At 48.8% G+C, this 25324-nt stretch overlaps 2 protein-coding genes, 2 long non-coding RNA genes and 1 other non-coding gene across 5 annotated transcripts; 3 read left to right on the plus strand and 2 right to left on the minus strand.

Annotated features, from left to right (window-relative positions):
- Positions 1 to 2639: 2639 nt before the first annotated feature.
- On the minus strand, positions 2640 to 4780 carry LOC121140757. Its single transcript, XR_005877663.1, has 2 exons — positions 3859 to 4780; positions 2640 to 3617 (listed from the first exon to the last, which is right to left on the minus strand). It is a non-coding gene; the product is annotated as an uncharacterized LOC121140757 (long non-coding RNA).
- A 2501-nt stretch (positions 4781 to 7281) lies between these two features.
- LOC121141062 lies at positions 7282 to 7390 on the plus strand. Its single transcript, XR_005878000.1, has one exon. It is a non-coding gene; the product is annotated as a U6 spliceosomal RNA (small nuclear RNA).
- Positions 7391 to 8079: 689 nt separating this feature from the next.
- On the plus strand, positions 8080 to 12322 carry Tmed4 (transmembrane p24 trafficking protein 4). The gene is made up of 5 exons (XM_040746718.1): positions 8080 to 8280; positions 8456 to 8556; positions 8711 to 8836; positions 9057 to 9203; positions 10881 to 12322. Exons 1-5 carry the CDS (start codon positions 8121 to 8123, stop codon positions 11028 to 11030), a joined length of 684 nt encoding a protein of 227 aa, XP_040602652.1. The 5' UTR covers positions 8080 to 8120; the 3' UTR covers positions 11031 to 12322.
- A 1642-nt stretch (positions 12323 to 13964) lies between these two features.
- Positions 13965 to 14726, minus strand: LOC121140756. Its single transcript, XR_005877662.1, has 2 exons — positions 14441 to 14726; positions 13965 to 14280 (listed from the first exon to the last, which is right to left on the minus strand). It is a non-coding gene; the product is annotated as an uncharacterized LOC121140756 (long non-coding RNA).
- A 7-nt stretch (positions 14727 to 14733) lies between these two features.
- Ddx56 (DEAD-box helicase 56) lies at positions 14734 to 24858 on the plus strand. The gene is made up of 14 exons (XM_040746717.1): positions 14734 to 14887; positions 14968 to 15129; positions 15578 to 15738; positions 15877 to 16047; positions 16138 to 16228; positions 16745 to 16989; positions 17927 to 18046; positions 18580 to 18693; positions 18786 to 18880; positions 19954 to 20027; positions 20141 to 20230; positions 20972 to 21077; positions 23168 to 23241; positions 23513 to 24858. The coding sequence occupies exons 1-14, from the start codon at positions 14828 to 14830 to the stop codon at positions 23588 to 23590; spliced, it is 1641 nt and encodes a 546-aa protein (XP_040602651.1). The 5' UTR covers positions 14734 to 14827; the 3' UTR covers positions 23591 to 24858.
- Positions 24859 to 25324: the final 466 nt, after the last annotated feature.

Raw genomic sequence — 25324 nt, forward strand, 5'->3', positions numbered from 1 at the left:
CAAGATGGGAATTAGGACGTCGCTCATTCCAAACTGCTTCATGCTGGAAGGGGGCGCTGTTCATACCATGGGGATCATGATAAAACTCAGAAACCTGTATAAGTCCATATTTTTGGGGTCTATAAAGCTCCATCATCTTAGCTGTCTCAATTGTTGGAACATCTGGTCCACTGCTTCCGGGGGTCTTGGTTCGTCAAACCACAGAAGTCTGGAAGACATCCTCAGCTTTTTATGTTCTGTGGAAACATAAATAAAAACTCCTTTTCCGAGTAACGTATCCTTATACTTAAATTTTGAAGTCAAGGCATTTTCAAAAGATAGAAGTTGGATTAATTCAGCAGCATTTATAATCAAGTGTACTTTAGCAGCAGTTCCTTCCTGAGCAAGCAAAAAACTGAAAAACACAATAGCGTACAGTATCCAGACTCTCTGTGTATTTTCCATCTTTATGTGGCTTATTTATTTATCTATTATTACTTTATTTATTTTACTTTTATTTATTTTTCTCTGAGACAGGATTTCTCTTTGGAAATCTGCCTGCCTCTGCCTCTGGAGTAAATCTTACCAGCGTGAGCCACCACAACGCCGGCTTTTGTATTTATATACCACTTTGTCATTTCATTTTCTCTCTCAATCTCACATATATTTTTAAACACACTGTAAACCTTTAGAGGTTTGTTCATCCAAGTCTGACTTTACTGTAAATCTTTATGTTTTTCTGGCCACGTGTCTTATCTGTAAAACCGCGGCTGTTTTAAACTGTCGTTTCAAGATGGCGGGTGTAAGTGTGACTTCAGCTTACCGCCTCAGTCCATGTTGACATCCAGCAAAAGCTGCCACTTCCAGCTGTACGTACACACCTTTCAATCGTTAGCAGAGTCTCTTAAAACAACCTTGCTGGTTTTTTTTTTTCTTTTTATGCCGAGTCAGGAAGACTCCGGTAAGCAAGCCACATGAATCTCGGCTTGTCGATAGCAAAACAGAGCACACCTGAGAAAAATGCTGCTACCAAAAATCTGTGCTTCTCTCCGTTCTTCTGTTTCTAAAATTCCTTTAAAGCTTTTGTCATTCTACGTGGCAATTCAATCCCACTCCTGATCACCATTTTGTTAAGAGAAGCCTTTTTCTTGCTAGCCGCTTTGGTTTATCTCCCGCCAGTTGCCTGGGCTCTGCCGCTTTGTAGTCCCCAAATAACACACAGGAGGCTATATTAATTATGAAGCTGTTGGCCTTGCTTGTTTCTTACTGGCTAGCTCTGACTTAAGTAATTACCCCATAATTGTTAATCTAAGTATGTCTCTTACCGGAGAGGTTTCCGGGCTTCCTACCCCAATGGTGTTACATCTCGACTCTCTTGTGTTTCTCCTTTCCAGAGTTCTCCTGGACTCCTAATCCCTCCTATCTTGGTTCTCTATAGGCTCAACAGTACTTTATTGACATAAGACTTCCCCAACACAATTTTTTTTTGGTTTTATGAGACAGGGTTTCTCTGTACTATTTTGGAGGCTGTCTGTCCAGCCTAGCCTCGAACTCACAGAGATCCGCCTGCCTCTGCCTCCCGAGTGCTGGGATTAAAGGCGTGCACCACCACCGCCCGGTCCACCTTTCAATTTTTAAATTACATTTTATCCTGTGTGGGGTGTGTGTGTGTGTGTGTGTGTGTGTGTGTGTGTGTGTGTGTGTGTACTCCCTTGAGAGCACATATGTATCTGTGTTTGAGAACAGCCCCCAGGAGTTGGTTCCCCCCTCCTCCTATGGGTACTGGAGACTGAATTCAGGCCCTCCAGTGATGGGGAAGTCCTGTATATATGTCAATAAAGCACTGTTGGCCAGTAGGGAAGCAACATAGGTGGAACTAGGAGTCGAGGAGGATTCTGGGAAGGAGAAACACAGGGAGTCTTCATGTAGCTGCCATAGGGGTAAGAAGTCCGGACCCCTTTCTCCAGTAAGAGAAATACTTAGATTAACAATTATGGAGTAAATACATAAGTTAGAGCTAGCCAGTAAGAAACAAGCAAGGCCAACAGCTTCATAATTAATACAGTATCTTGTTTGTTATTTGGGGACTACAACGTGGCAGAGCCCAGGCGACTGATGGGGAAAAACCAAAGCGGCTGGCAAGGAAAAGGCTTCACTCTACACTCCAGCTTGGCTACAAGTGCATTAATCTATTGAACTCTTGACAGTATCTACCTTGCTTTTTGAGACAGGGTCTCAAACTGGGATCTAGGCTTGCCAATTAGTCTAGACTGACTGGTTGGAGACCTAGAGATCTTCCTGTTTCTGCCTCCATAGAAAAGAAATAGGTTTATAATCACGTGCCACATTTACCTGCCTCTGCTTCTCCTCCTCCTCCTCCTTCTTCTTTTTGGATTCTCAAGACATTGTTTCTCTGTGTAGCCTTGTAGACCAGGCTGGTCTACAAGGATTTGCCTGCCTCTTCCTCCTGTGATTAAAGTTGTGCACCACCACCACCTGTCTTGAGATTTACTTTCATTTTATGTTGTATAGGTGTGTTGCCTGCATGTATGCCTGTGCCCACATACACGTGGCACTTAAGGAGGCCAGAAGAAAATGTCAGATCCTCTTGGAACTGTCCTTTACTGGATTTTGACAGAGATCACAAGTAGTCTACCTGATTGTTTCATATTATTATTATTATTAAATATATTATTATTGCTGGAGTATGGGCACAAGGCATGAGTACCACAGGATGCATGAGGAGGTCAGAAGACAACTTTGGACTCTAGGTCTCTCTCTTCACCATAAATTCCAGGGTGATAGAACCAGGTTATTAGATTTACTTGGTAGCATCTTGCCAGCTCTGCTTGATAGCATTTTCGTTTGTTTTTTTGTTTTCATCTCTTGAGACAGGGTCTATGTTGTCCTGGAACTGATTATGTAGACAGGCTGGCCTCAAACTCCCAGTATTCTGCATGCTTCTGTGCCCCAATTACTGGAATTAAGTGTATGTGCCACCACACCCAGCCTGCCTCATTGCTTTCAATGTTGGCTACACTGTTTTTCAGTCCAGCAGATAAGAACTGAGTTAGATCCTTAAATCTAAACTTCATGACATCGTAAGTCAAAATCCAAACTGCTAGTTTCTTTTCTCCTTTTTTTTGCTTTTTATCATAATTTTAAAAATTGAATCTTTCAGTGTTTCACTTTGTGTACTCCAATCCAATTCATTTCCCAGTCCTTCTGTATCTGACCTCTACTCTTGTAGCCTCACCCCCAAAAGTTAATAAACAAGAAACTAATAAACCAAAGAATCCCATTGCCCCAACCCATCTGGTCAGGCATGTGCTCCTCTATGAGCTGCTTCGCTCTGTGCATGAACCACTCCATTCCTGCCTTCCCCCATCTCCATCAAATATTCGTTCGTCAAATGGCATTGGAGGTTTCAGTGTGTCATGCAGTGGGCCCTTTTGCCCAATTAACCCACGCAGCTTTACCTGTGAATGTTCATTGCAATGAGTCCTTCCGCTAGTTCACTGCCTCTGACTTCTGTAATGTCAATACTGGACCCTCATAGAGACTCTCAGATGTCCTGCTGTTTTCCTGGGGGATCCCGTACCCCGGGCAGCCAGCCCTTTCACACCCTCCAGATCGCCCTAAATGGGAAAGAGGTCAGGGCGGGACCTGGATCAGGGCCTGGGCGGTGGTGAGTTGGTCAGCTTCCAACTTTGCTGCATCCACACCACCTTAGCTGGTTTCCCCCAGGCCAGGTGAGGGGTAGGGCCAGCTTTCTCACTCTCCACACCTCTGGGGTCAGCCCACCGCCGCACTGCCTGCACAAGGGATGGGGCCAGCTCTCAGCTCCCACGCCCTTGCACCTGGCTCTTCCGCACTCACCTTCAAGGGGAGCTCTTCTACTCTGCCTAGGTGAGTCAGCAGGCAAGGGGTGTGGCCAGCTCGCCCACACCCATGCCTTTGCCCAGCTATCCCAAGCCCACTACTAGGCTGGTACCACCATTGGTGACTGGAGAGGGTGGCTTAGAGGGGCCCGCAGACATCAATATGGCTTCCCGCTGCAGTACAGACCCCAGACATGCTCAAAGTCTTCAGTGGTAGGCTACTGACATCACCACAGACCCTGGCTTCATCAGGACCACAAACCCAGACATGGCCCTCAGGTGCAGCAGGGGTCCAAGGCATCACCACAGTCTCGGGTGGCTCTCACATCAGGAATTCCTCACCGCCGAAGCGCCTCTGGTTCCACCTGTCTTCATAGTGCAGACAGCTCATCTTCTCTTTTGCCGGTGGCTGTGTCAGAGGGGCAGCAGGTGGCTGCTGATTTCAGGGGATCTGCCCACCCGCATGCGAGGCGCTGATGGGTGAATCTCTGATAGGCAAGGTGTGGAGGGCGAAGGTCCCAGAATGTCTCTTGTTACTGCTGGCTTTCCTTGTTTGCAGCTGCCGTGCTCCCCTGCTGTTTGGCATGGTGTGAATGGGTGTGGGGGGCGATCTCCACTGCCTTTAATGTAGTGTGATTGTCTCATGGAAATAAATGTCCTGTTCTACTGGGCACTTTTACCCGTGAATTATCATGAAGATGATTTCCTCATAAGCGGTACTGTTTAACTGAAGCAATGATTTTATATAACAATAGTGTTATTTTAAATAGGATTTTGATGACTGGCGATCTTTAATAAATGTAGTAAGAGACTATGATAGAGGTCAGCTTAGTGGGAAAACTAATATAGCTAAAGGCAACATAGGGTGTTGCCCCAGCTCCTGATAAAGCAGTACCTGCAGAAAATAGAAAATAACAAGGAAATGTTTCTCTTGAGGCGCCACATAGACTGTGGTTTAGGTTAATCATTAAGAAAACCCGCTGGGCAGTGGTGGCGCAGCCTTTAATCCCAGCACTTAAGAGGCAGAGACAGGTGGATCTCTGTGAGCTGGAGGTCACCCCGAGTTCCACACAGAGAAGCCCTGTCTTTTTGTTGTTGTTGTTGCTTTTGGTTTTGGTTTTTTGAGACAGGATTTCTCTGTGAAGCTTTGTAGACCAGGCTGGCCTTAAACTCACAGATATTTCCCTGCCTCTGCCTCCCGAGTGCTGGGATTGAAGGCGTGCGCCACTACTGCCCGGCAGCAGTTATGGTTAATTAGGGTTAATAATTAAGTCAGCACAGCTAACAGCTTCATAACTAATATAGTGTCTTGTGTGTTATTTGGGGGCTGAGACAGCAGTGGGACCCAAGCGGCTGGCGGGAAGACTACACAGTACCGCTTTGAGGTGAAAACCCAGAGGAAAAATGTAAAGTTTAGAAAGGCACATGGTTGAGTGAGGGACTCATTGGGAACAAGGAACAAGAACAAAGCAGCCCAATATTGTTAGCGCATGTGCCTTTCTCGCTGGGATGGGCTGGTGACCAAAGATGACGATTAATTCCTTAGAGCCACCTCTGCCCTCAGCTTCCTGTTGCTGGAGTTTCTTGTCCCGACACGTCCCACCACCCTTCAATCTCAAATAAACACACGGATGCTATGTTAGTTATAAATCTGTTGGCCGATGGCTAGGGCTTCTTACTGGCTAGCTCTCTCTTAGTTGTTAACCCATTTCTATTAATCTAAGCATTTCCGGCCGGGCGTTGGTGGCGCACGCCTTTAATCCCAGCACTCGGGAGGCAGAGGCAGGCGGATCACTCTGTGAGTTCAAGGCCAGCCTGGTCTACAGAGCGAGTTCCAGGACAGCCTCCAAAACAATACAGAGAAACCTTGTCTCGAAAAAAAACAAAACAAAAAACAAACAAACAAAAAACAATAAAAGGGAAGTATGCGTGCACACACACACACACTCACACACACATATACCTCCAACATGTCCGGATCTCACCTAGGGTGCTAATGAATGGCCAGCCTCCAACAGGTCAGAGAAACTGAAGAGGAGATGCAGAGCAGGTGAACTACTGGACAGATAGACAGACACATGAGGATTTTTCTGAGGGCCAAAGCTTAGTTCTTCATTTTATTTTTCTTAGTATTGCTTGTTCTACTCTATTTCTTTCCTGTTCTGTTTTCTACCCTGATGTTTCCCTCTGTCTCTCTTGGTGTCTTTCTTCCAGCTAACTTTATTTTTTCCCTTATAACTTATATATCACAGAAAAATCTTTCAAGCAGTATAAAAACTATAATGTGGTTACATTCTATTTTAAATGAATGCTTATTAAGAATACAGATAAAAATGTTTACCATTTCCCCTACATAATTGAACATTCCACATACTGTAGATGGAAAACAAATTATCCCAAGAACCCTCATACATTCACATCCAAGCAACTTGTAATAGATTAACAGAATTAATGCCAAGCAAGGTTTTTTTCTCAGCCAGTTCTTTTACCTGCAGGCTATATTTTTAGTTCACTTTATTACTTATCTCAAATGGTAATCTTATAAGAAATCTTAGAAGAATCACAAACCTAAACTTGTATATGTAAAAAAGTAAGTCATCTCCATATACTCAGTGTTCATAGCATTTGTCAAAAGTTGATTTTTGTTTTTAACATCTAGAAGCTGATGGGGGATACCCTTTGTTATGCCCAAGTCCATGCCTCTGCCTCCCACAAAGACCTCTTTGAACTCCTTGAGCTCTGATGCATCCTTTGTAACTTTTTGTTCTCATTTATTTATTTTAGTTTTTCAAGACAGGGTTTCTCTGTGTCCTGGAACTCACTTTGTAGACCAGAACTCACAGAGATCTGCCAGCCTCTGCCTACCGAATGCTGGGTTTAAAGGTGTGTGCCACCACTGCCCAGCCCTTTTTGACTTTTTATAACCATTTTTTAACACACACACACACTCACTCACACACACACACACTGTTCTAATGTGCTTTCTCTTGCTGTGATAAACACCCTAACCCAAAGCAACTTTGGAGGAAAGGGTCTATTTGGTTTACGGGTTACAGCCCATCAGTCAAGGAAGGTAAGCAGGAACCTGAGGCAGAAACTTGCATGCAGATGCTGAAGCAGAAACCATGGGAAAGTGGTGATTACTGGCTTGATTCCTGATTCAGCTACCTTCCTTATACAACCCAGGACCACATACGCAGGGATGCTACCACCTACAGTGGTAGCTTCATGAACTAATAACCAAGAAAATGCCCCATAGACAAAACCATAAGCCAGTCCAATCCCGTAACGGAGGTGTCCTCTTTCTGTCGTGTCAGGTTGACAACTGATGTTTGACATGTACGTAGACATAATCACTGTATGATGTGTACATAACATGTGACCTGGGCGATAGAATTAGTAATTGAGATTGGAATAAAAGGTGCTCGCTTCTGCAGCACATATATTAAAAAATTGGAACGATACAGAGAAGATTAGCATGGCCCCTGCGCAAAGATGACACGCGAATTCGTGAGGCGTTCCATATTAAATTAAAAAAAAAAAAGAACTTTGTTTGGGTGGGGGCAGTTCGGTGGGTAGAGTGCTTGGCCAGCCTGCAGGAAGCTCCGGTTTCAGCTCCCCGGCAGCACCAGGTGTGATGACACCCTGCTCAGGAGGTAGAGGCGTTTGGACCACAGTTTCTAAGCTAAGTAACAAACTCCAGGCCAACCTCGGATACTTGGGACTCTATCCAAAACCAAGCAAACAAAAATCCGGGTGCTTGCCAAATTGCTACTGCCTGGCAGATTGTAGCTGAAGAAGCGAACTTGTGAATTGATTGTCACTCAACAAGTCCCGCAACTGTGAAATAACACAAGTGTGTTTCTTCTGTACGCGGCTAGGGAATTATCATCTCACGTTCTGGTGAGTCCACACTCACAGGGTCGCCTGGCACCCTGCACCGAAACTGCTCTTACGCCGCCTTACTCGGTGCGCAGGCGCAGAGTGGTGCGTAGCAAGGGCACTTAGTCCAGTGACTAGGGACCTAAGCCTCGGTCGGCATCACTGCGCAGGCGGTTTCTCTCTGTGTGGCTGGGCTACTACGAGGTGCGCAGGCGCAGATGACTGCAAAACTAGGGTTTGGGATCCGTGTTTGGAGTACAAAGCTGGGTGAGGGACCAGAGGTCCCCCGCGACACCGCGCAGGCGCACTTCCGCTTTGGTGCCGGGACGCAAACGCTGACCAGTGCGCAAGCGTGCGCATGCGCGGGCGCGAGGAGCGATGGCAGGTGTTGGGGTCGAGCGGCTGCCGGCGATGGTGCGATTCTCGCTGCTCGTGCTCGCTGTGTGTGCTGCGGGTGCCCATGGGCTCTATTTCCACATCGGCGAGACGGAGAAGCGTTGCTTCATCGAGGAAATACCCGACGAGACCATGGTCATCGGTCAGGGGGCTGAGGGTGGAGAGGCCCTTTGTTTTCGCCTGGCCCTCGGAGGCGCCCCTCCTCCCCTGTCAGCTCGCCCCCTTCCTGAGGGTGCCTTGAGGGCGCCGGGTCCCCTGCCCAGCGCCCCGGGGCCGCTTGTTGGGGGCCCGGTGGTGACTGTATGTCTGCCCCGCAGGCAACTATCGCACCCAGATGTGGGACAAGCAGAAGGAGGTCTTCCTGCCCTCCACCCCTGGCCTGGGCATGCACGTAGAAGTGAAGGACCCGGACGGCAAGGTAAGCCCCCACCCGGAAGGCTCTCGCGGGTGTCAGCCGTGCACTAATACCCCAGGGCATGCAAAGTCTCCTTGGTCCTGAGAAAGGGCCCCTAGGGATCACACCTTGTATTCCGAGAGGCGCCCGCAGAGTTGGGGCCTAATGCGTGTTGCAGGTGGTACTGTCCCGGCAATATGGCTCCGAGGGCCGCTTCACCTTCACTTCGCACACACCCGGTGACCATCAGATCTGTCTGCACTCCAACTCCACCAGGATGGCTCTCTTCGCTGGAGGCAAACTGGTAAGAGGCTCGGGTGTAGTTTTTCACTTGATTCCAAAGTTGGTTTAGTGCCTTCCTTTGGCATTCTTTTTCTTTTCATTTTGCCTTTTTGGGGGAGCGAGTGGGCACAGTCAGAACTGGGGAGTCCAGGCTGGCCCTTCTGCCTCAGCCGGAGACAAGAACGGACTCCGTAGCAGCAACCGTAGGCGGCACCCACTCATTCATTCCTGTTTCCCTGTAGCGTGTCCACCTGGACATCCAGGTTGGGGAGCATGCCAACAACTACCCCGAGATCGCTGCCAAGGACAAGTTAACAGAGCTGCAGCTTCGCGCCCGCCAGTTGCTTGATCAGGTGGAACAGATCCAGAAGGAGCAGGATTATCAGAGGGTAAGGCCGGGTCTCTTTGCACTTGGAGGCTGCGACTGACCTTTGAACCCACCGTGCAACATTTCTGATTGGGGCCTTCCCCTACCGGCTAGGTCAGTTTTTCAGAGAACGAATTAGGAGGTACCAGTCTGCATGGGAGAGGTTGGTTTTTTTTTCTTTCTTTCTTTCTTTCTTTGGCACTTTGTGTGCGTGTCTACCGTGCTGAAGGGTGAACCTCACCTGATCTCTGCCACTGACCACACATAAATCCCATACCACCAGGATTTTCCATTCAAGTGCTGTCCCTGCTTAGCTTCTGGGGTCAGATCTCAAGGGTTCAGGGTGGTGTGGCTGTGGACCCTTTAATTTTTAAAATTGTTATGAAATACATATAAAACTTAGCATTTTAACTATTTCTAAGTGTATAACACTGTGACATTAAGTAGATTCATATTGCATTGCAACCACCCTGACTTCTATCTGCCTAGCTTTCACCTTCCCGGAGAATCTGAGCCCAGCAAACACCCCACCCCCTAGTTGCAGTTTTGACATTTTGGTCTGTGACCCTGGTTGGTGTTAAACACTGACTCCCCTCTTACCTTCCCGTGTTGCTCTTCTACTTTTTTGCCAATGGTCTTGACCACTGTAACTCAACTCAGTGGAATCCTTTTGTGACTGTCCTAGTTCATTTACAGTGTGTCCAGGATTCATCTGTCTTGTAGTGTGTCAGAACTCTCTACTTTTCATATTTATTTATTTTTATTTACAACGCTATAAATTGGACATCATATAGGCTAGATAAAGGCTCTGAACTCCATCATGCCCCCCTAAAGATTTGTTTTCTAATCAGTTATGTGTATATATGTATGGGTTATGTGTGTTAGTGCAGGTATCCTCTGAGTCCAGAAGGGGGCATCATCCTCTGGAGATAGAGCTCCAGGTGGCTGTGACAGATCTGACATGGGTCCTGTACAAGAGGAGTATGAGCAGTATGAGCTCTTAACCTTGGCTTATCTTTCCAGCCTGTAGAATATCCCCCTCCTTCACCCCTCTTGGACAGGTGTAGTCCTGGCTGTTCTGGAAAGCGGTTGGCCTGAGCTCAGAGATCCGACTGCCCCTGCCTCCTGAGTGCTGAGATTAACGTTGTGTGCCAACACATCCAGCTGTAGAGCTCTCTCTCTCTCTCTCTTTTTTTTTTTTTTTTGGTTTTTACGAGACAGGGTTTCTCTGTATTGTTTTGGAGGCTATCGGTCCAGCCCGACCTCGAACTCACAGAGATCCGCCTGCCTCTGCCTCCGGAGTGCTGGGATTAAAGGCGTGCGCCACCACTGCCCGGCTGTAGAGCTCTCTTTTAAGGTTGAGTAATAGTCTGTTGAAAAGACCATCTTGCTTTGGATAGTTATTTCTAGATTGTATGGGCCAGTGTAGAGAGGACAGTGTACAATCTAGTAGTACCTATTGCCTGCTGGTTTCCCATGGGCTCGCATTGTAGCAGCATTGTTTTAGTCCTAGCAGAGATGGTTGTAGAAGGACATCACTTTCCTTCCTAGGGGAAGCCTCAGTGGGGAGACGCACACCTGATGCCATTATAGGTGGTATTCCAGAGACATTTGCTCTGGGAGTTGTGTAGTCACAAAAAGCTTATAGCAGATTGTGTTTTCCAACCCATTCTAACCCTTTGCTCACTATCTCTTGCAGTATCGTGAAGAGCGCTTCCGTCTGACCAGTGAGAGCACCAATCAGCGGGTCCTGTGGTGGTCCATCGCCCAGACTGCCATCCTCATCCTCACTGGAATCTGGCAGATGCGGCACCTTAAGAGCTTCTTTGAGGCCAAGAAGCTGGTGTAGGGCCCTTGCCGTGTGACCTTTCCCTTTTACCTCAGTTGTTTGATAATTTCCCCACCCAGTCCCTGTCCACTTGGATCCTGAGGAGGAAAAATGAAAAGCAATGTGTCACATTGGTATCGTGGCAAGAAGCCATTCAGATCAGCTACCTTTTGACCCTGGTTCTCCAAGAAACAGACATTGGTCCAAGCTTTCAAAATCTGCCTTAGGGTTTGGGAGAAGTTGGAATTAACTCAAGATCGAGTCGTTTCTTTTGCCTCTGATTCTCCCGTTTCGGGTTCGTCTGCCTGTGCAGTGGGCAGCTGGCAGCCCCCATGGAGGAAGCACTGTCTCAGTGCTCCTGGGCCAGTCTTGAGTTCTCTCAATGGCTTTGTGAATGTAAATAAGGGGCACTTCTTGGCCCTGAAGGATTTAGATTTTTTCTATATTTTAGAACTATTTTTGGATAAATTATATATTTTCCTTCCTGGTTGAATCATCACTGCCTGTAACTAGCCAAAAACACTAATCCATACTTATGCATTCTGCTTACTCGCACATTTTTAGTACCTGCTGTGAAGTGCTCAGAAAGCAGACACTATAACTCAAATCCGTGTTAGAAGGCCAAGAAGAGTTCTCTTGTGAGTCCAGTCCACAGGGTCACACAGTTGGGTAAGAGGGTGACAGTAATTCCGAGCAGTGTACTCTCCCCTCAACGTTTCCTTAAGCAGGTAATGTTTTGTAGATTTTTTTTGTTTTTGAGTCAGTCTTGCTCTGTTGCTCTGGCTGGCCTGGAACTCCCTGTGTAGACTAGACTAGCCTCAGATCCACCTGTGTCTCCCTACCAAATGCTGTGACTAAAGAGGCATGTGCCACCACACCTGACATAAATAGTCAAGGCAGGTTTTGGTTCTGTACTCAGATTTTCTTTCAATGAAATGAAACACAGGCGCCATGTTTATATAAAATAAGTGTGGGCAGAGGTGAGGCCAAACAAGAATAAAGGGGGAGAAAGGGACGTTACTGGCCTGGATTGACTGCTGGTCTTTGTAGACAACCGTGCAGTAGACTTTTAACGGGCACTCGTGGTAAGGCTTGGCCTGGGAGGTGGGATGGGTTGATTGCCATAGGTTACCCTAGTAAATACGGTATCAGCAAGGAACTAACAAACCAAATCATAAACAGTTCTTACGGTACTTCCCTCATCCCCTTCTGTATGAAACTCATGCCATCAGTTGCCCATTCTTGATATTTTATTCACAGCTTTATTACATATTTATTTGGAATATTTATTAAATTTCTTTTTCTGACTTATAGAACTAAACTCTCCCCTTATTTATGTGTTCTCTAGTATATATTAACCTGTTTTACACTTAAAGAGTATATATGCAAACTTTTTAGTTTGCAAAGAAAAAGAGAAAGTTCTGCATATCTCTCCTATTTCTAATTCTGGATGACCAACTTAACCACCAGAAAAATTCCTCTGATACATAAAATAGTTCTGCAGTTTTCAGTTTAGGATCAGTATGAGAAGCTGGGCAGCTGGGCGGTGGTGGTACCTGCCTTTAATCCCAGCACTCAGGAGGCAGAGTCAGGTGGATCAATGTGAATTCAAGGCCAGGCTAATCAGGGCTACACCTCTTCCAGAGGACCCAGGTTCAATTCCCAGCACCCACATGGCAGCTCAGAACTGTCTAACTCCCAACTCCAGGGCATCTGACACCTTCACATCAATGCACATAAAGGAAGTTTAGTTTTTGAGACAGTATCTGTACATAGCCTTGGTGTACACCAGGGTGGCACTGAAGTCACAAATCCACTTGCCTTTGCCACCAGAGTGCTGGAACTAAAGCCTGTGCCACCTTGCCCAGTAAGAGTCTGGATTTGTTTTTGAGACAGCCTTGAGGTAGCACTTGTGTTGGTTTTTAAGTCAAGATCCTCTTGGCCCTGCCTTCCAAATGTTGGGATCACACGTGTGTGCCAAAATGCTCAGAAAGATGTCTTCTAAATGACTTAGATGTTTAGACCCATGGTGTGAGACTCTTGGAAAGAGATGCTTGTCTTCTGTGCTGGTATCTCAAGAATTCTAGCCGCAAAGCCGACACTGAACCTGAGAGTAAGAAGCTAGAAAAGGCCAGGCATTGGTAGGCTTGTCAAACAATAAACACACTGGAAAGCCAGGCGTTGGTGGTGCACGCCTTTAATCCCAGCACTCAGGAAGCAGATGTAGGCGGATCTCAGTGAGTTCAGGCCAGGCTGGTCTACAGAGTGAGTTCCAGGGCAATCTCCAAAGCAATACCAAGAAACCCTGTCTCCAAAAACCTAAACAAACACTGGAGCACATATCCCAGTGAACAAGCAGGGTTTCTCCTGCTGATTCCTCTCAACTACACTACTGGGACTCCACAGGTTTCTGGTGACAATGAAGTAATACCACCTTCAGTCTTGTATATGAGGAGCATGGTAGGCAGGAAAATGACTGCCCCAAATGCATCTATTGGAATCCCTGAAAGTTATACCACCCGACATGGCAAGGATTGCTAGTCAGGAGTTAGTCTAGAGCAGCGGTTCTCAATCTATGGGCTGCAACCCTTTTGCAGGTGTTGCCTAAGACCATCTGGAAAAGATATTTACATTACAATTTGTAACAGTAGCTGAACTACAGTTATAATGTAACAATGAAAATATTTCGTGGTTGGGGTCACCACAACAGGAGGAACTGTATTAAAGGGTTCGGCATTAGGAAGGTTGAGAACCATGGTAATAACAGGTGCTGGAGCCTAGTCTTTTACAGTTAGGCTTCTAGACCTATCTTAAGTCTCCCTTTCCATTAGTCTCCCACTTTTCCTGTCCTTTGCTGCTGGCTGAAACTGAACCTCAGGCACCATGCGTGGTAGGGAAGAACTCTGCACTGAGCCATTAAAATACAAATTATTAAATTTGGGAGACCAGATTAGGTAACCTTCGGGCAAGTAGTTTATTAAAGCGCCAGTGACAAGACGAAGGGAGGGCTTTCAATCTGTTCGGGAGGGAGCAGAGTTCTTTTAAAGTCTCTTGTGATAAAAGTGGTTGGGGGCGGAGATGCTCAGAAGAAATGGGTCCAAGGTCCGCTGATGTCACCTAACTAGATTTGAAGACATAGGTTATTGTGTTTTTGGCTTTAGAAGGTTTTTAAGAGAACCCAGTTAAGTCGGGCATGATGACGCAGCTTTAATCCCAACCAGTCTGGTATACCTGCTACGTTCCAGGCTGGCCACAGTTAAATAGCGAGACACTGGAAAAACAAAACAAAACAACAACCAAAAACAGAATAAAAAGATCCCAAGGACATCCCCGGGGAAAGGGATTGGCCTAGTTAGTATGTGGTAACACTGACTGCAGGCCCTGCCTTTGGTTTTCTGGGAAAGTCAGGCCCTAGGAAGGGGTCAGGTCACCTTGGCATTCCTGCGAGTTGTGAAAGATAGTAGGGCATGTGGCAGGATCCGTGAGTCTTCATGGCAGCTGCCTTTGGTTTCTTCTGTGCATATGCCAAGTGCCTCCTCTCAGCCAAAACGCGGTCGGGTCCTAGTCACAATTCAGCAGGCCAAGTCCTGCCCACGCCACTAGCGGCCGTGGAATGCTGGCGCGCCAGCAGAGAGGTACCCGCCACTCGATAGGCGCTCAGGGACCGCCTCCGCGCCTGCGCACGGCGCGGCAGCGCAGATTTGAGACCACGCCGGACGCCCACGCGGAAGAGCTTCCAGGAAGTGACGGCTCCTCCGGAACTGATTGGTTGTCTGTCCCGCTCTTACGCGTGCGCACTGTCAGCGCGGAGAGACGCCATGGAGGACCAAGAAGCGCTGGGTTTTGAACACATGGGGCTGGATCCCCGCCTCCTGCAGGTATGGAAAAGATTGTGGAGCTGGGACCCAGCGTGCCCCCGCTCTGCGCGCCGCCTGAGCCGCGTCCTGTCCCTCCTTAGGCTGTCGCCGACTTGGGCTGGTCACAACCTACGCTGATCCAGGAAAAGGCTATACCTCTGGCGCTGGAGGGGAAGGACCTCCTGGCCCGCGCCCGCACAGGCTCCGGGAAGACCGCAGCTTATGCTATTCCTATGCTGCAGTTGCTTCTCCACAAGAAGGCGGTGGGTAGCGAGAGGGGCGGTGGGCAAGAGGAAGGAATCCCCAAAAAGCTGGGGAGGGAAGTGCCCATCTGCGCGAAGGTTTCTGTTGATCCCCTGGTCGCTGGAGAAACCTGGTCCACTTGCTCCGAGCTGGAGTTGAGGTTGCCTGTCTCAACCCAGGCCTTGCTGCTACTACCTTGTTATAATCTCGAGTAAATCATTTTTTTATCTAGGGAAGGCACATTAGCTGCATGCCTAGTATGGGTTAATTTCAGACACGCAGCATTTATTTTCTGATTTCAGTGCTTGGGAAAGCTCTCCATTCAGTGTTCTGAGGTGGGCAGAGTGAAGAGTTTATCAGAACGTAGCTAGGCGATTGTATTGCACTGTCCCCACGGTTGGGAAGAGGTGGGGAAAAGCGTCACGGGGATCCAGTACATTTACCAGTCTTTAACCCACGCTGTTACAGACGGGTCCTGTGATGGAACAAGCTGTGAGAGGCCTCGTTCTTGTTCCTACTAAGGAGCTGGCGCGGCAGGCGCAGGCCATGATGCAGCAGCTGGCTGCCTACTGTGCCCGAGACGTGCGAGTGGCTAATGTCTCAGCAGCTGAAGACTCGGCCTCCCAGAGGTGGGCAGAGCTGCGGGGCCTAAAGGGACAGGGCCGTGCGAAGATGTGTGTAGCTTTGGTTTGGTGAATAGCAAGAGAAGGCAGGTCTGCCGGGGTGGGGTTCTGGCTGCTAAGTTCTTGCTAACTTGCCACCTGCAGAGCCGTGCTGATGGAGAAGCCCGATGTGGTGGTGGGGACCCCATCCCGAGTATTAAACCACTTGCAGCAGGACAACTTGAAGCTCCGGGACTCCCTGGAGCTGCTGGTGGTAGACGAGGCTGACCTTCTCTTTTCCTTTGGCTTTGAGGACGAACTCAAGAGTCTTGTTTGGTGAGGAGGGCGTGACCCCCGTGAGTCTCGAGTTGGCTGGAGTGGGAAGGGTGGAACTGGAGCCTGATCAGGCCCTGTCTTTTCTTTCAGCCACTTGCCTCGGATTTACCAGGCCTTCCTCATGTCAGCCACTTTCAACGAGGATGTCCAGGCTCTGAAGGAGCTGGTACTACATAACCCGGTGAGGGCTGCGGGTGCACATCTGGAGCTGCAGCCGGGCACACGTGCCTTCTCAGAGGAGACGTTTGGTGTTTGGGGTGGGACTGTCTATTATTGTTGGATTTGTCATTCCTAGTTCTTAGTCACTGAAAGGAAGTCACCTAAAATTATATTTCTAGGTGTCCCTGGTCAAACTATGTTTTGCCTAGAAGGCTTACCTGGGGTCACTGTGTCCTCAAGGGGAGCCAAAATTCTAAGCTCAGAGCTTTTAGTCTTCAGAACTGTTATTCAGGCCTTCTGAGCTGCACATTGTCAGCATTTCTCCTGGTTGTGTCCGCTGTATGCTGTACGTGTGGTCTGTGTTTCTTTACGTCACAATAGTTAGGGTGCTTTGAGTTCTTGGGTTCAACCCTGTGGTTAGGGCGTGTGGGGGCATGGTGGTGGCTCACTGCTCCCCACTAGTGTGGCTGCTTTGGTTGCTGGGGCGGTGGCCGTTGTGCCTCTTGTCTTTCCTGATGACAGGTGTGTCCTCTTCTAGGTTACCCTCAAGTTACAAGAGTCCCAGCTGCCGGGGCCAGACCAGCTGCAGCAGTTTCAGGTGGTCTGTGAGACTGAAGAAGACAAATTCTTGCTGCTGTATGCCCTGCTCAAGCTGTCACTGATTCGGGGCAAAGCCTTGCTGTTTGTCAACACTCTAGAGAGGGGTTACCGGCTCCGCCTTTTCCTGGAACAGTTCAGCATTCCCTCCTGCGTGCTCAATGGAGAACTCCCGCTGCGCTCCAGGTTTGCTATGCTCTGTGTCTTGGTGAAGAAACAGGGAAGAAGAACCCAGTTTGTTCCTTTTTTTTTTTTTTTTTTGAGAGGTGGAGTTTTTTTGTTTTGTTTTGTTTTGTTTTTTGTTTTTTCGAGACAGGGTTCCTCTGTGTAACTTTGGAGACTGTCCTGGAACTAGCTCTGTAGACCAGGCTGCCTTCGAACTCAGAGATCCGCCTGCTTCTGCCTCCCAAGTGCTGGGATTAAAGGCGTGAGGTGGGGTTTTATGCTGTATTTGTAGTCCAGGCTGACCTTGAACTTGCAGCAGTCCTCCTGCCTCGGTTTCCCAAGTCTGGAATTAAAGCTAGGGCCCAGCTCACACATCTTGGTCCTATGTCTTCTCTCCCCTCCTCCCTCTTTGCAGGGCTTGGGATCGAGCCTAGAGCCTTGTTTGTGCTAGACAAGCACTCAGTCACTGAGTTGTATACCTAGACCCTTGGTTTGTTTGTTTGTTTGCTGTAGCCCTGGCTGTCCTAGAACTCACTCTGTAGGCCGGGTTGGATCTGAATCACAGAGATTCACCGGCCTCTGCCTTCCAAGTGCTGGAATTAGAAATGTGTGCCGCCGCCACCTAGCCCATTACTCCATTTTCTTTTGGGGGGGGGCGCTTTTTTGAGACAGGGTTTCTCTGTGTAGCTTTGGAGCCTATCCTGGCACTCGCTCTGTAGACCAGACTGGCCTCAAACTCACAGAGATCCCCCTGCGTCTGCCTCCTGAGTGCTGGGATTAAAGGCGTGCGCCACCGCTGCCCGGCCTCCATGACTCCATTTTCAAGTGAGGAAGTTAAGGCCCAGACCTGAAGACGATAAGAAATGATGGGGGACAGTGGGAAGGATGACGGATAGGGTGATACCGGGACTGAGGGGAGCCCCAGTGCTGCAGGCTGACCGTTCCTCTTGGATCGCAGGTGCCATATCATCTCACAGTTCAACCAGGGCTTCTATGATTGTGTCATAGCAACAGATGCTGAGATCCTGGGACCCCCAGTCAAAGGCAAGCGGCGAGGCCGAGGCTCCAAAGGAGACAAGTACGTCCACAGGGACTGTTTTTCTGCATTGAGTCCAAAGTGCGGAGAACAGGTTGCCAGACATTCTTATTGCTTATACCAGGCATATGGGAGCCCTTGCTTAGCTCCCCAGACAGACAGACAGACAGACAGACAGACATGGAGAAGTAGAGAGGGTGGTCAGGGCCACTGCCTGCATTTGCAGCACAAAGTGTCAGGCTGGGCATGGGTTGATGGGAGCTGACTTATAGGGGAGGTGGTCCAGTCAGCCCTGGCATGTGGCTACAATGCGCAGAGAAAGTGTTTGGGGTAGTGGGGAGAGGCACTAGGTGTTGCCTGCTTGAAGAGTTCAGGGTCGTAGGGGTAGTTTGTGGGTCAGTGTGTTCTGCTATTGCTCGGAACTGAGGTCAGGGCAAGGGTTTGGCCCTGGAGTAATTCTACTGTCCAGTAGTTTGGTGGCCTTTCAGCTCTGCTTACATGGTAGTTTAGAGACTGAACTTGAGAATGCCTTTCCAGAGAACAGGGGTCTGGTTGATATTTTGCTATTTCCTTAGGGCCGCTGATCCAGAGTCAGGTGTGGCCCGGGGCATAGACTTCCACCACGTGTCTGCTGTACTCAACTTTGATCTTCCTCCCACTCCAGAAGCCTATGTTCATCGAGCTGGCAGGTAGAGGCTGGCACTGTAGTGAGCCCGGCACCTGAAGGAGTTGGAGTGGCCTGGACAGGTAGTGATGTATGTCTGATCTTCTCCCACTGTAGGACAGCTCGAGCCAACAACCCAGGCATAGTTCTGACCTTCGTACTGCCCACAGAACAGTCTTGCTTGGCAAAGATCGAGGCGCTTCTCAGTGGAGGTAAGAGTCTTCTCCCGTCCCACCTTGGAACCTCCCACAGTATCTAGTATGGTGGTGTACAGCTGTCATTGAAGAACATGGGGCGTGAGATAGGATGATTGACAATTTGAGGCTAGCCTGGGGTATGTGTGTGTGTGTATGTACATATATATATGTATGTATGTGTGTGTGTGTGTGTGTGTGTAGCAAGACCCCTTTGTTGTTGTTGCTATTTTTAAATTAAAGACTGGATCAGTGGTTAAGCGTTTGCTGCTCTTTCAGAGGGCCCAGGGTTAGCTCCTAGCATCCTCTTGGCAGTTCATAGCTGTCTGTAACTCCAGCACCCTCTTCTGGCATCTGCAGGCACCAAACGTGTACATGGTACACATGTGTGCAAGAGGTAAAACATTCACACATAAAAAATAAAATAAATCTTTAAAGGCCCAGAGGAGAGGGGAGAAGACACTTTACAGCAGTGCCAAGTGTGGTATCACATGCTATAATCCCAGCACTTGGGAGCCCGAGGCAGGAAGATTAAGAGTTCTAGGTCAGCCTAGGCTACATAGCTAGTTGGAGGCTTCCCTGGGATATATAGTGAGGCCCTGTGAAAAACATCAAAAATCCATCGTGATGACAGACTCCCTCTACCGATGTTCAGCATCATCTTTCCCGTGTGACAAGTACTGTGTCCTTTCCTTTCTCAGATAGTGACTGAAGTAGTTTTCCACTGTCACGTTCACTGGTTGCCTCGTGGTCAGGGACTAATTAGATAGATATTCTGCTCTGTTTCGACTCAGATGTCTTAGGTGAAGTGTGCCTTGACTGCAGGCAGGCACTGTCATGGTGAGGGGTCTGACCTCACCCAAGCCCTGAAGTGAGTGGGCGGTGGGTGGGTTGGGAGGCCAGGGCTGTGGTGGCACACATGGCTCAAGGACACACCCCTGACCAGAGTATCTTGGGAACTGCTCTTAGACCCAAGTTAGTGATGTGGGACGTCTCAGGGTATAGCCTCTTTCAGAGAAGAGGAGCAGCAGGCTACCAGGGAAGGCCTTACATGGCCCTGTCCTCAGCCCTCACTGCTGCCTTCTCCCCAGAGGGCGAGGCTCCTATCCTGCTTCCCTACCAGTTCCGGATGGAGGAGATCGAAAGCTTTCGCTATCGCTGCAGGGTAAGCGAATGCTGGGGTGGGAGGGGGTGGTTGAGGAATGGGCTGTCACCCAGGGTTACAGCCATTGCTGAGCACTCAGGTATAAGGCTGTCTGACCCCTGGTCTACCCACAGGATGCCATGCGCTCAGTGACTAAACAGGCCATTCGAGAGGCGAGACTGAAGGAGATCAAGGAGGAGCTTCTACACTCAGAGAAGCTGAAGGTGAGGGCAAGCTTGGGAGCTGTCCTTTTTGAAGACTGGCTAAGCTCTGGGTAGTGAGAAGCAGAGCTGGACAGTGTGCTGATCTTTAGCAGGGAATCAGAAACCAGCTGAAAGACAGCTGTTCTTCTTGGAGGACGGTGGACACACTTCATGGTGGTCACTTGGCATTAGTCACAATGAGTGCGTGTAGGGGTGTGTGTGTATGTGTGCATGCAGCACTATGGGAGAGCCAAAGATGGAACCCTGGTGGGGTCCACACCAGAAGCCTTGGAATGCATAAGCCGTACCTGGATGTTCCACAGACATTGGAAAGAGGGAAGAGGCTTTTGGTGTGGTGACAAATGTCATCTGTAAGATGACACAAAGCTAAAGCAATTCAGTACTACTGTTTGCATCATAGAGAAGGGTGTCCTTGTGCAGGGGATGTCCATGGTTGGGAACTCAGAAGAACTAGCATCAGTGAATAAAGGTTCTAGCTGCCCTGAGTTGCCAACCTCTGGCATGTGAGAAGAAACTACATTGCAGAGTTGACAGATTTCCACAAGGTGGGGGTGTTTGACATTGCTTCAGCATGCAATGTCCCTTACTTGGCCAGCAGAGGTCAGCTGTGCAAACCATGAGAAGCCTTCCTGGTTTGTGCTAGGCTTTAGCTGTCAAAGAGAGTGAAGAACAAAATGGTAGGCACACTTGGTGGTGTCACTTTTTGGGCCTCTTCAACTTTGAGCTCTCTCTGCATGTCAGACATACTTTGAAGACAATCCCAGGGACCTCCAGCTGCTACGCCATGATCTGCCCTTGCACCCTGCAGTGGTGAAGCCTCATCTGGGCAATGTCCCTGACTACTTGGGTGAGTGTTGCTGAGGGTCAGGAGGCTGGAGGAAATGGCCTAGCTTCATGCATGTGAGAGAACCCTGGGACCCAGGCAGCCCAGCGTGTGTGAGCCACAGTGTGCCAGCTTATGTACACTTGTTTGACCGATCCCATGGTAGCTGTGTTGTCTCTGTCGTGGAGATGAGGAGACTGGTTGTGCAGAGTTGGCGGCACATTTCCAGGATGTGGTTGAGCAGGAGAATGAGCCAGTGACTGGCTTCCTGGGTTCTGTAGAGGCTGAGCGGGTTTGAGAGGGTCCTGGGCGCAGGAGCCTTGTGCTGGGGCTGCTCTCAGCTGGCAGGCATCAAGTTGAGACCTCTGTGGTCTGTAGGTAGGAGCAAATGAGGGAGACACACACTGCAAAGGGAAGGAGAGTAGCCACTCGCCCTTCTCATCTCATGAAGGCTCCGGGTAGTAGCTTTTCTTCAGACGTCTAACTCGGGGTATGGTTAGTAATGAGTATTCATGCCTACTATGCCTGCTGTGACCAAAAAGAAGAGCAAGGCAGCTGGGCGTGAGCTGGACCCTCCACCACTCCTGTTCTTGCCTGCCTGGAACGGGTCTGTTGATAGGATGTTCCTGCCACAGAAGTGATAGGAAGGTGTAGGAGGGACACGTCAGGACAGAAAGGTTGGAAGTGGTGCTAGAGGGCCTGGGAAAGATGGGAGCATGCTAACGCTGGGGGAGGAGCTGAAAACAGGCTCGTAGGGACGGTGACTGAAGACCTCAGCAGTGGTCCTGTCTGACATGCAGAGTCACTTACTAAGAGTGTGGCTAGGAAGTTTGTAAGAGCCAGGTGTGAAGTGTCAGAGGTGGCCTATCCTGATGGTTTTGTGAAGGCAGGGCCAAGATCACATGAAGTTTGCATGGAAGATAGAGGGAAGGTTAGGGCAGTAATAGCAGCTAGTGAATTTGCATTTCAGGAGCCACACATAGACTTTTCTTTTGTTTTCCTGTTTTTGTCTTTTGGGACAGAGTTTCTCTGTATGTCTTGGAACTCACTCTGTAGACCAGGCTAGACTCGAAGTCAGAGATCTGCCTGCCTCTGCCTCCCCAGTGTTGGGATTAGAGGCGTACACCACCACCTAGTGACTTCATTTTCTTTCTTTTTTTAAAATAATTTATTCATTTTTATTTTATGTGCATTGGTGCTTTGCCTGCATATATATCTGTGTGAGGATGTCAGATCCCCTGAAACTGGAGTTAGAGACAGTTGTGAGATGTCATGTGGGTGCTGGGAATTGAACCCAGGTCCTCTGGAAGAGCAGCCAGTGTCTTAACCACTGAGCCGTCTCTCCATCCCCAACTTTTTTCTTTTCTTTTTTATTGCATTTTCCTTGAAGATATGTCTTCTCTGTCTCCCTTCCTCTGTACTGTGTATACACTCAACCACTGAATATATCACAGCTTCTCTTTTCTTGGAACATGTTCTTTGTAGAAAATTTAAACACTGCAGATATTTAGACAGTAGGAGTCTAGGGAGCTAACTTTAATCTTTTATTGTTGTTTTTTGGTTTTTTTTTTTCATTTTTTGTTTTATTTTGTTTTTGTTTTTTTTTTTTTTTTTTTTTTTTTGAGACAGGGTCTCTCTGTATTATTTTGGAGGCTGTCCTGGAACTTGCTCTGTAGACCAGGCTGGCCTCGAACTCACAGAGATCCGCCTGCCTCTGCCTCCCTAGTACTGGGATTAAAGGCATGTGCTACCAAGGCCTGGGAACTTTTATCTTTTGTCCCTCCCCTTTCTTTCCCTCTTTTCTTTCTGGCTTTTTGAGACTCTGAATATCCCTGGCTGTCCTGGAACTCGCTCTGTAGACCAGGCTGGCCTTGAGCCCAGAGATCCATCTGCCTCTGCCTCCCGAGTGCTGGGATTAAAGGCGTGCGCTGCCACTACCCAACTGGAACTCTTTCTTGGGTGGGGATTGGAGACTGTGCTGCTGTTGTATAGGGTAGCCCTGAGAAGGGGGAGGGACAATGCTGGAGCCCAGGTCTCATGGGGTAGGGAGGACTTTGCAGCTGGAGTTTAGCAGCAGGGGTGAGGCTGTGTGTAAGGCCCATCGTCTCTTCCAGTTCCTGCTGCTCTTCGTGGCATTGTGCATCCTCGAAAGAAACGGAGAAAGCTGCCCCCCTGTAGGAAGGTTAAGGTATGTCTCCCGGGAGTCTTGGGACAACAGCAGGGCTCCTTCTCACCTTGCCTAAGGGAGGGATAGGACTCCCAGGAATAGGGTGTGGGTCTGTCCCACAGCTGTCTGAAGGCCCTGTTTCTGTCCTTAGCTGGCTACCTCACATGGTCTGTGGCAGCCGGCAGTTTCTGGCTATGGCACAAGGGTCTTGCCAGGTGCCAGCACTTCTCACTCTGTCTGTTGGGATCGTCTGACTGATGCTCATAACTTACTTGTGACTCTACCCTTGCAGAAGGCGAGAACCCAGAACCCACTGCGTGACTTCAAGCACAGGGGAAAGAAACTTAAACCCACAGTGAAGGCCTCCTGAGGTGGCCTGGGCCTGAGGACACTGAATTGGGCATCCTGACCTGGATGGAATGAGCGGGCTTCCCACTATGTGGTACACTCTGATGCTCACTGTCTGGAAAGACTGTACTTTGGAGAAGCAGCCTTGGACTGCCATCCTGCCCTTTAACAGAATAAAGATTCTAGCTGCCCCAGGCTGTGAGCCTCGGACATCTGAGAAGAGACTGCTTTCACGAGTCTCCAGAATCGACAAACTATCAGAAGGTGGTGGTATCTGGCTCTGTATGAAGAGGTCAGCTATGTAAGCCATGAGAAGCCTGTTCTGATTCTGCTGGTCCAGTGTTGGGCTGCGGCTGACCCAGAGCCCTGTGACTATTGAGCCAGATCAGCTGATAGATGGGTTTACATTCCCAGGTCAGGGCATTCCTGACCACCAGCCCCTGGATCTTAGCAGCACACACATGTTCACATTCAGAGGGAAACATCACTGAGCCCTGGGAGCCAAGCAGCTGGCTTCCCTTCCCGGTGTTCATGTTTTTTCAGATGCACAAGTGGTAGTATAATGAATGCACACCATGACACCTGTCAGGGCTTCTGTTGCTGTGAAGAGACTCCATGACCTCAGCAACTCTTATAAAGGAAAACATTTAATTGGGGCTCAGAGTTTCAGAGATTTAGCCCCTTGTCGTGGCAGGACATGGCTACGTGCAGGCAGACATGGTGCTGGAGAAGGAACTGAGAGTTATATGTGTTGATCCATAGGCAACCAGACATGAACTGTGACGTTGAGCATACGAAACATCAAAGCCCACCCCTACAGTGACACTTCATCCAACAAGGCCATAGCTCCTATAATGCCACTCTCTGTGGGGGGCCATTTTCTTTTAAACCATCACAACACTCCTTCCTCCTTGTCCTAACCTGAGCACTGACTACAGGAACATTCAGAGGAGATGGTTCTCTGCTCGCTCAGCGTCCTACCCTCCCTTTTGCTATGGTGTCTCTTTGGCTGTCTGCTTGTCACTTGCCTGTCAGGCATCATTAGGCTAAGCTGTGGTGGAAGGAGAAGAGACAAATGTCAAACCTAAAGTGAGGCTTTGGTTATAGTTAGGGTGTGTGACGTGAGTGACAGATCTGAGTTTGTGGTTTAACTCCAAGGAAGAAAAGAATTGGTCAGTGGGTAGATGTATTCCGGAGCCTCTGTGCCTACATGTTTGTACAGCCATGTGTTTGGTTGTATTGACCAAGAGTCCTTGGAGCTGGAAATAAAGAAACTCTGGGGACTGGGAAGATGGCTTCATGGATAATATGCTTGCTGTGCAAGTAGCGAGGGCCCAAGTTTGCACCCTTAGCATCCATATAAAAGCTGGGCGTGGCAGTCTGGATGTGCAACTCCATTGTGGGCCTTCTGGGGAGAGCACATGATCCTTGGAGCTTGCTGGCCAGCCCGTCTAGCTAAAGCAGCAAGCTCTAAGTTCAGTGAAAGACCCAATTCCAAAAATGAAGGTGGAGAGTGACAGAGAAGACTGACTTCAGCTCGAGGCCTCTGCATGTGTAGCAGCATGCCCAGCACACGCCCAAAAAGAGCAGCTCCTGGCCTGTTCTGTTGACAGCCATGGACAGTGAGTCTCTAAGTTGAATGTTGCATCCCATGCCTGCTCTAACATGGTACACACCTGCTCCTGTGTCTTTGCCTGTGATCCTGCCCCCTTAGTTTCCATGGTGAAGACATATGCCCCAGAACCAAACAATGGGA

This window comes from Mesocricetus auratus, unplaced genomic scaffold (genome assembly GCF_017639785.1).
Source record: "Mesocricetus auratus isolate SY011 unplaced genomic scaffold, BCM_Maur_2.0 Super-Scaffold_100006, whole genome shotgun sequence".
In the NCBI taxonomy this organism is placed as follows: Eukaryota; Metazoa; Chordata; class Mammalia; order Rodentia; family Cricetidae; genus Mesocricetus; species Mesocricetus auratus.

Excerpts from the sequence above, each read along its gene's own strand:
- Tmed4 (XM_040746718.1), top strand. The coding sequence starts at position 8,121 with ATGGCAGGTGTTGGGGTCGAGCGGCTGCCGGCGATGGTGCGATTCTCG. Across the intron at positions 8,557-8,710 it reads TGAAGGACCCGGACGGCAAG|GTGGTACTGTCCCGGCAATA; the intron begins GTAAGCCCCCAC and ends TGCGTGTTGCAG. Across the intron at positions 9,204-10,880 it reads AGGAGCAGGATTATCAGAGG|TATCGTGAAGAGCGCTTCCG; the intron begins GTAAGGCCGGGT and ends TATCTCTTGCAG.
- Ddx56 (XM_040746717.1), top strand. The coding sequence starts at position 14,828 with ATGGAGGACCAAGAAGCGCTGGGTTTTGAACACATGGGGCTGGATCCC. Across the intron at positions 15,130-15,577 it reads TGCTTCTCCACAAGAAGGCG|ACGGGTCCTGTGATGGAACA; the intron begins GTGGGTAGCGAG and ends ACGCTGTTACAG. Across the intron at positions 21,078-23,167 it reads CAATGTCCCTGACTACTTGG|TTCCTGCTGCTCTTCGTGGC; the intron begins GTGAGTGTTGCT and ends CGTCTCTTCCAG.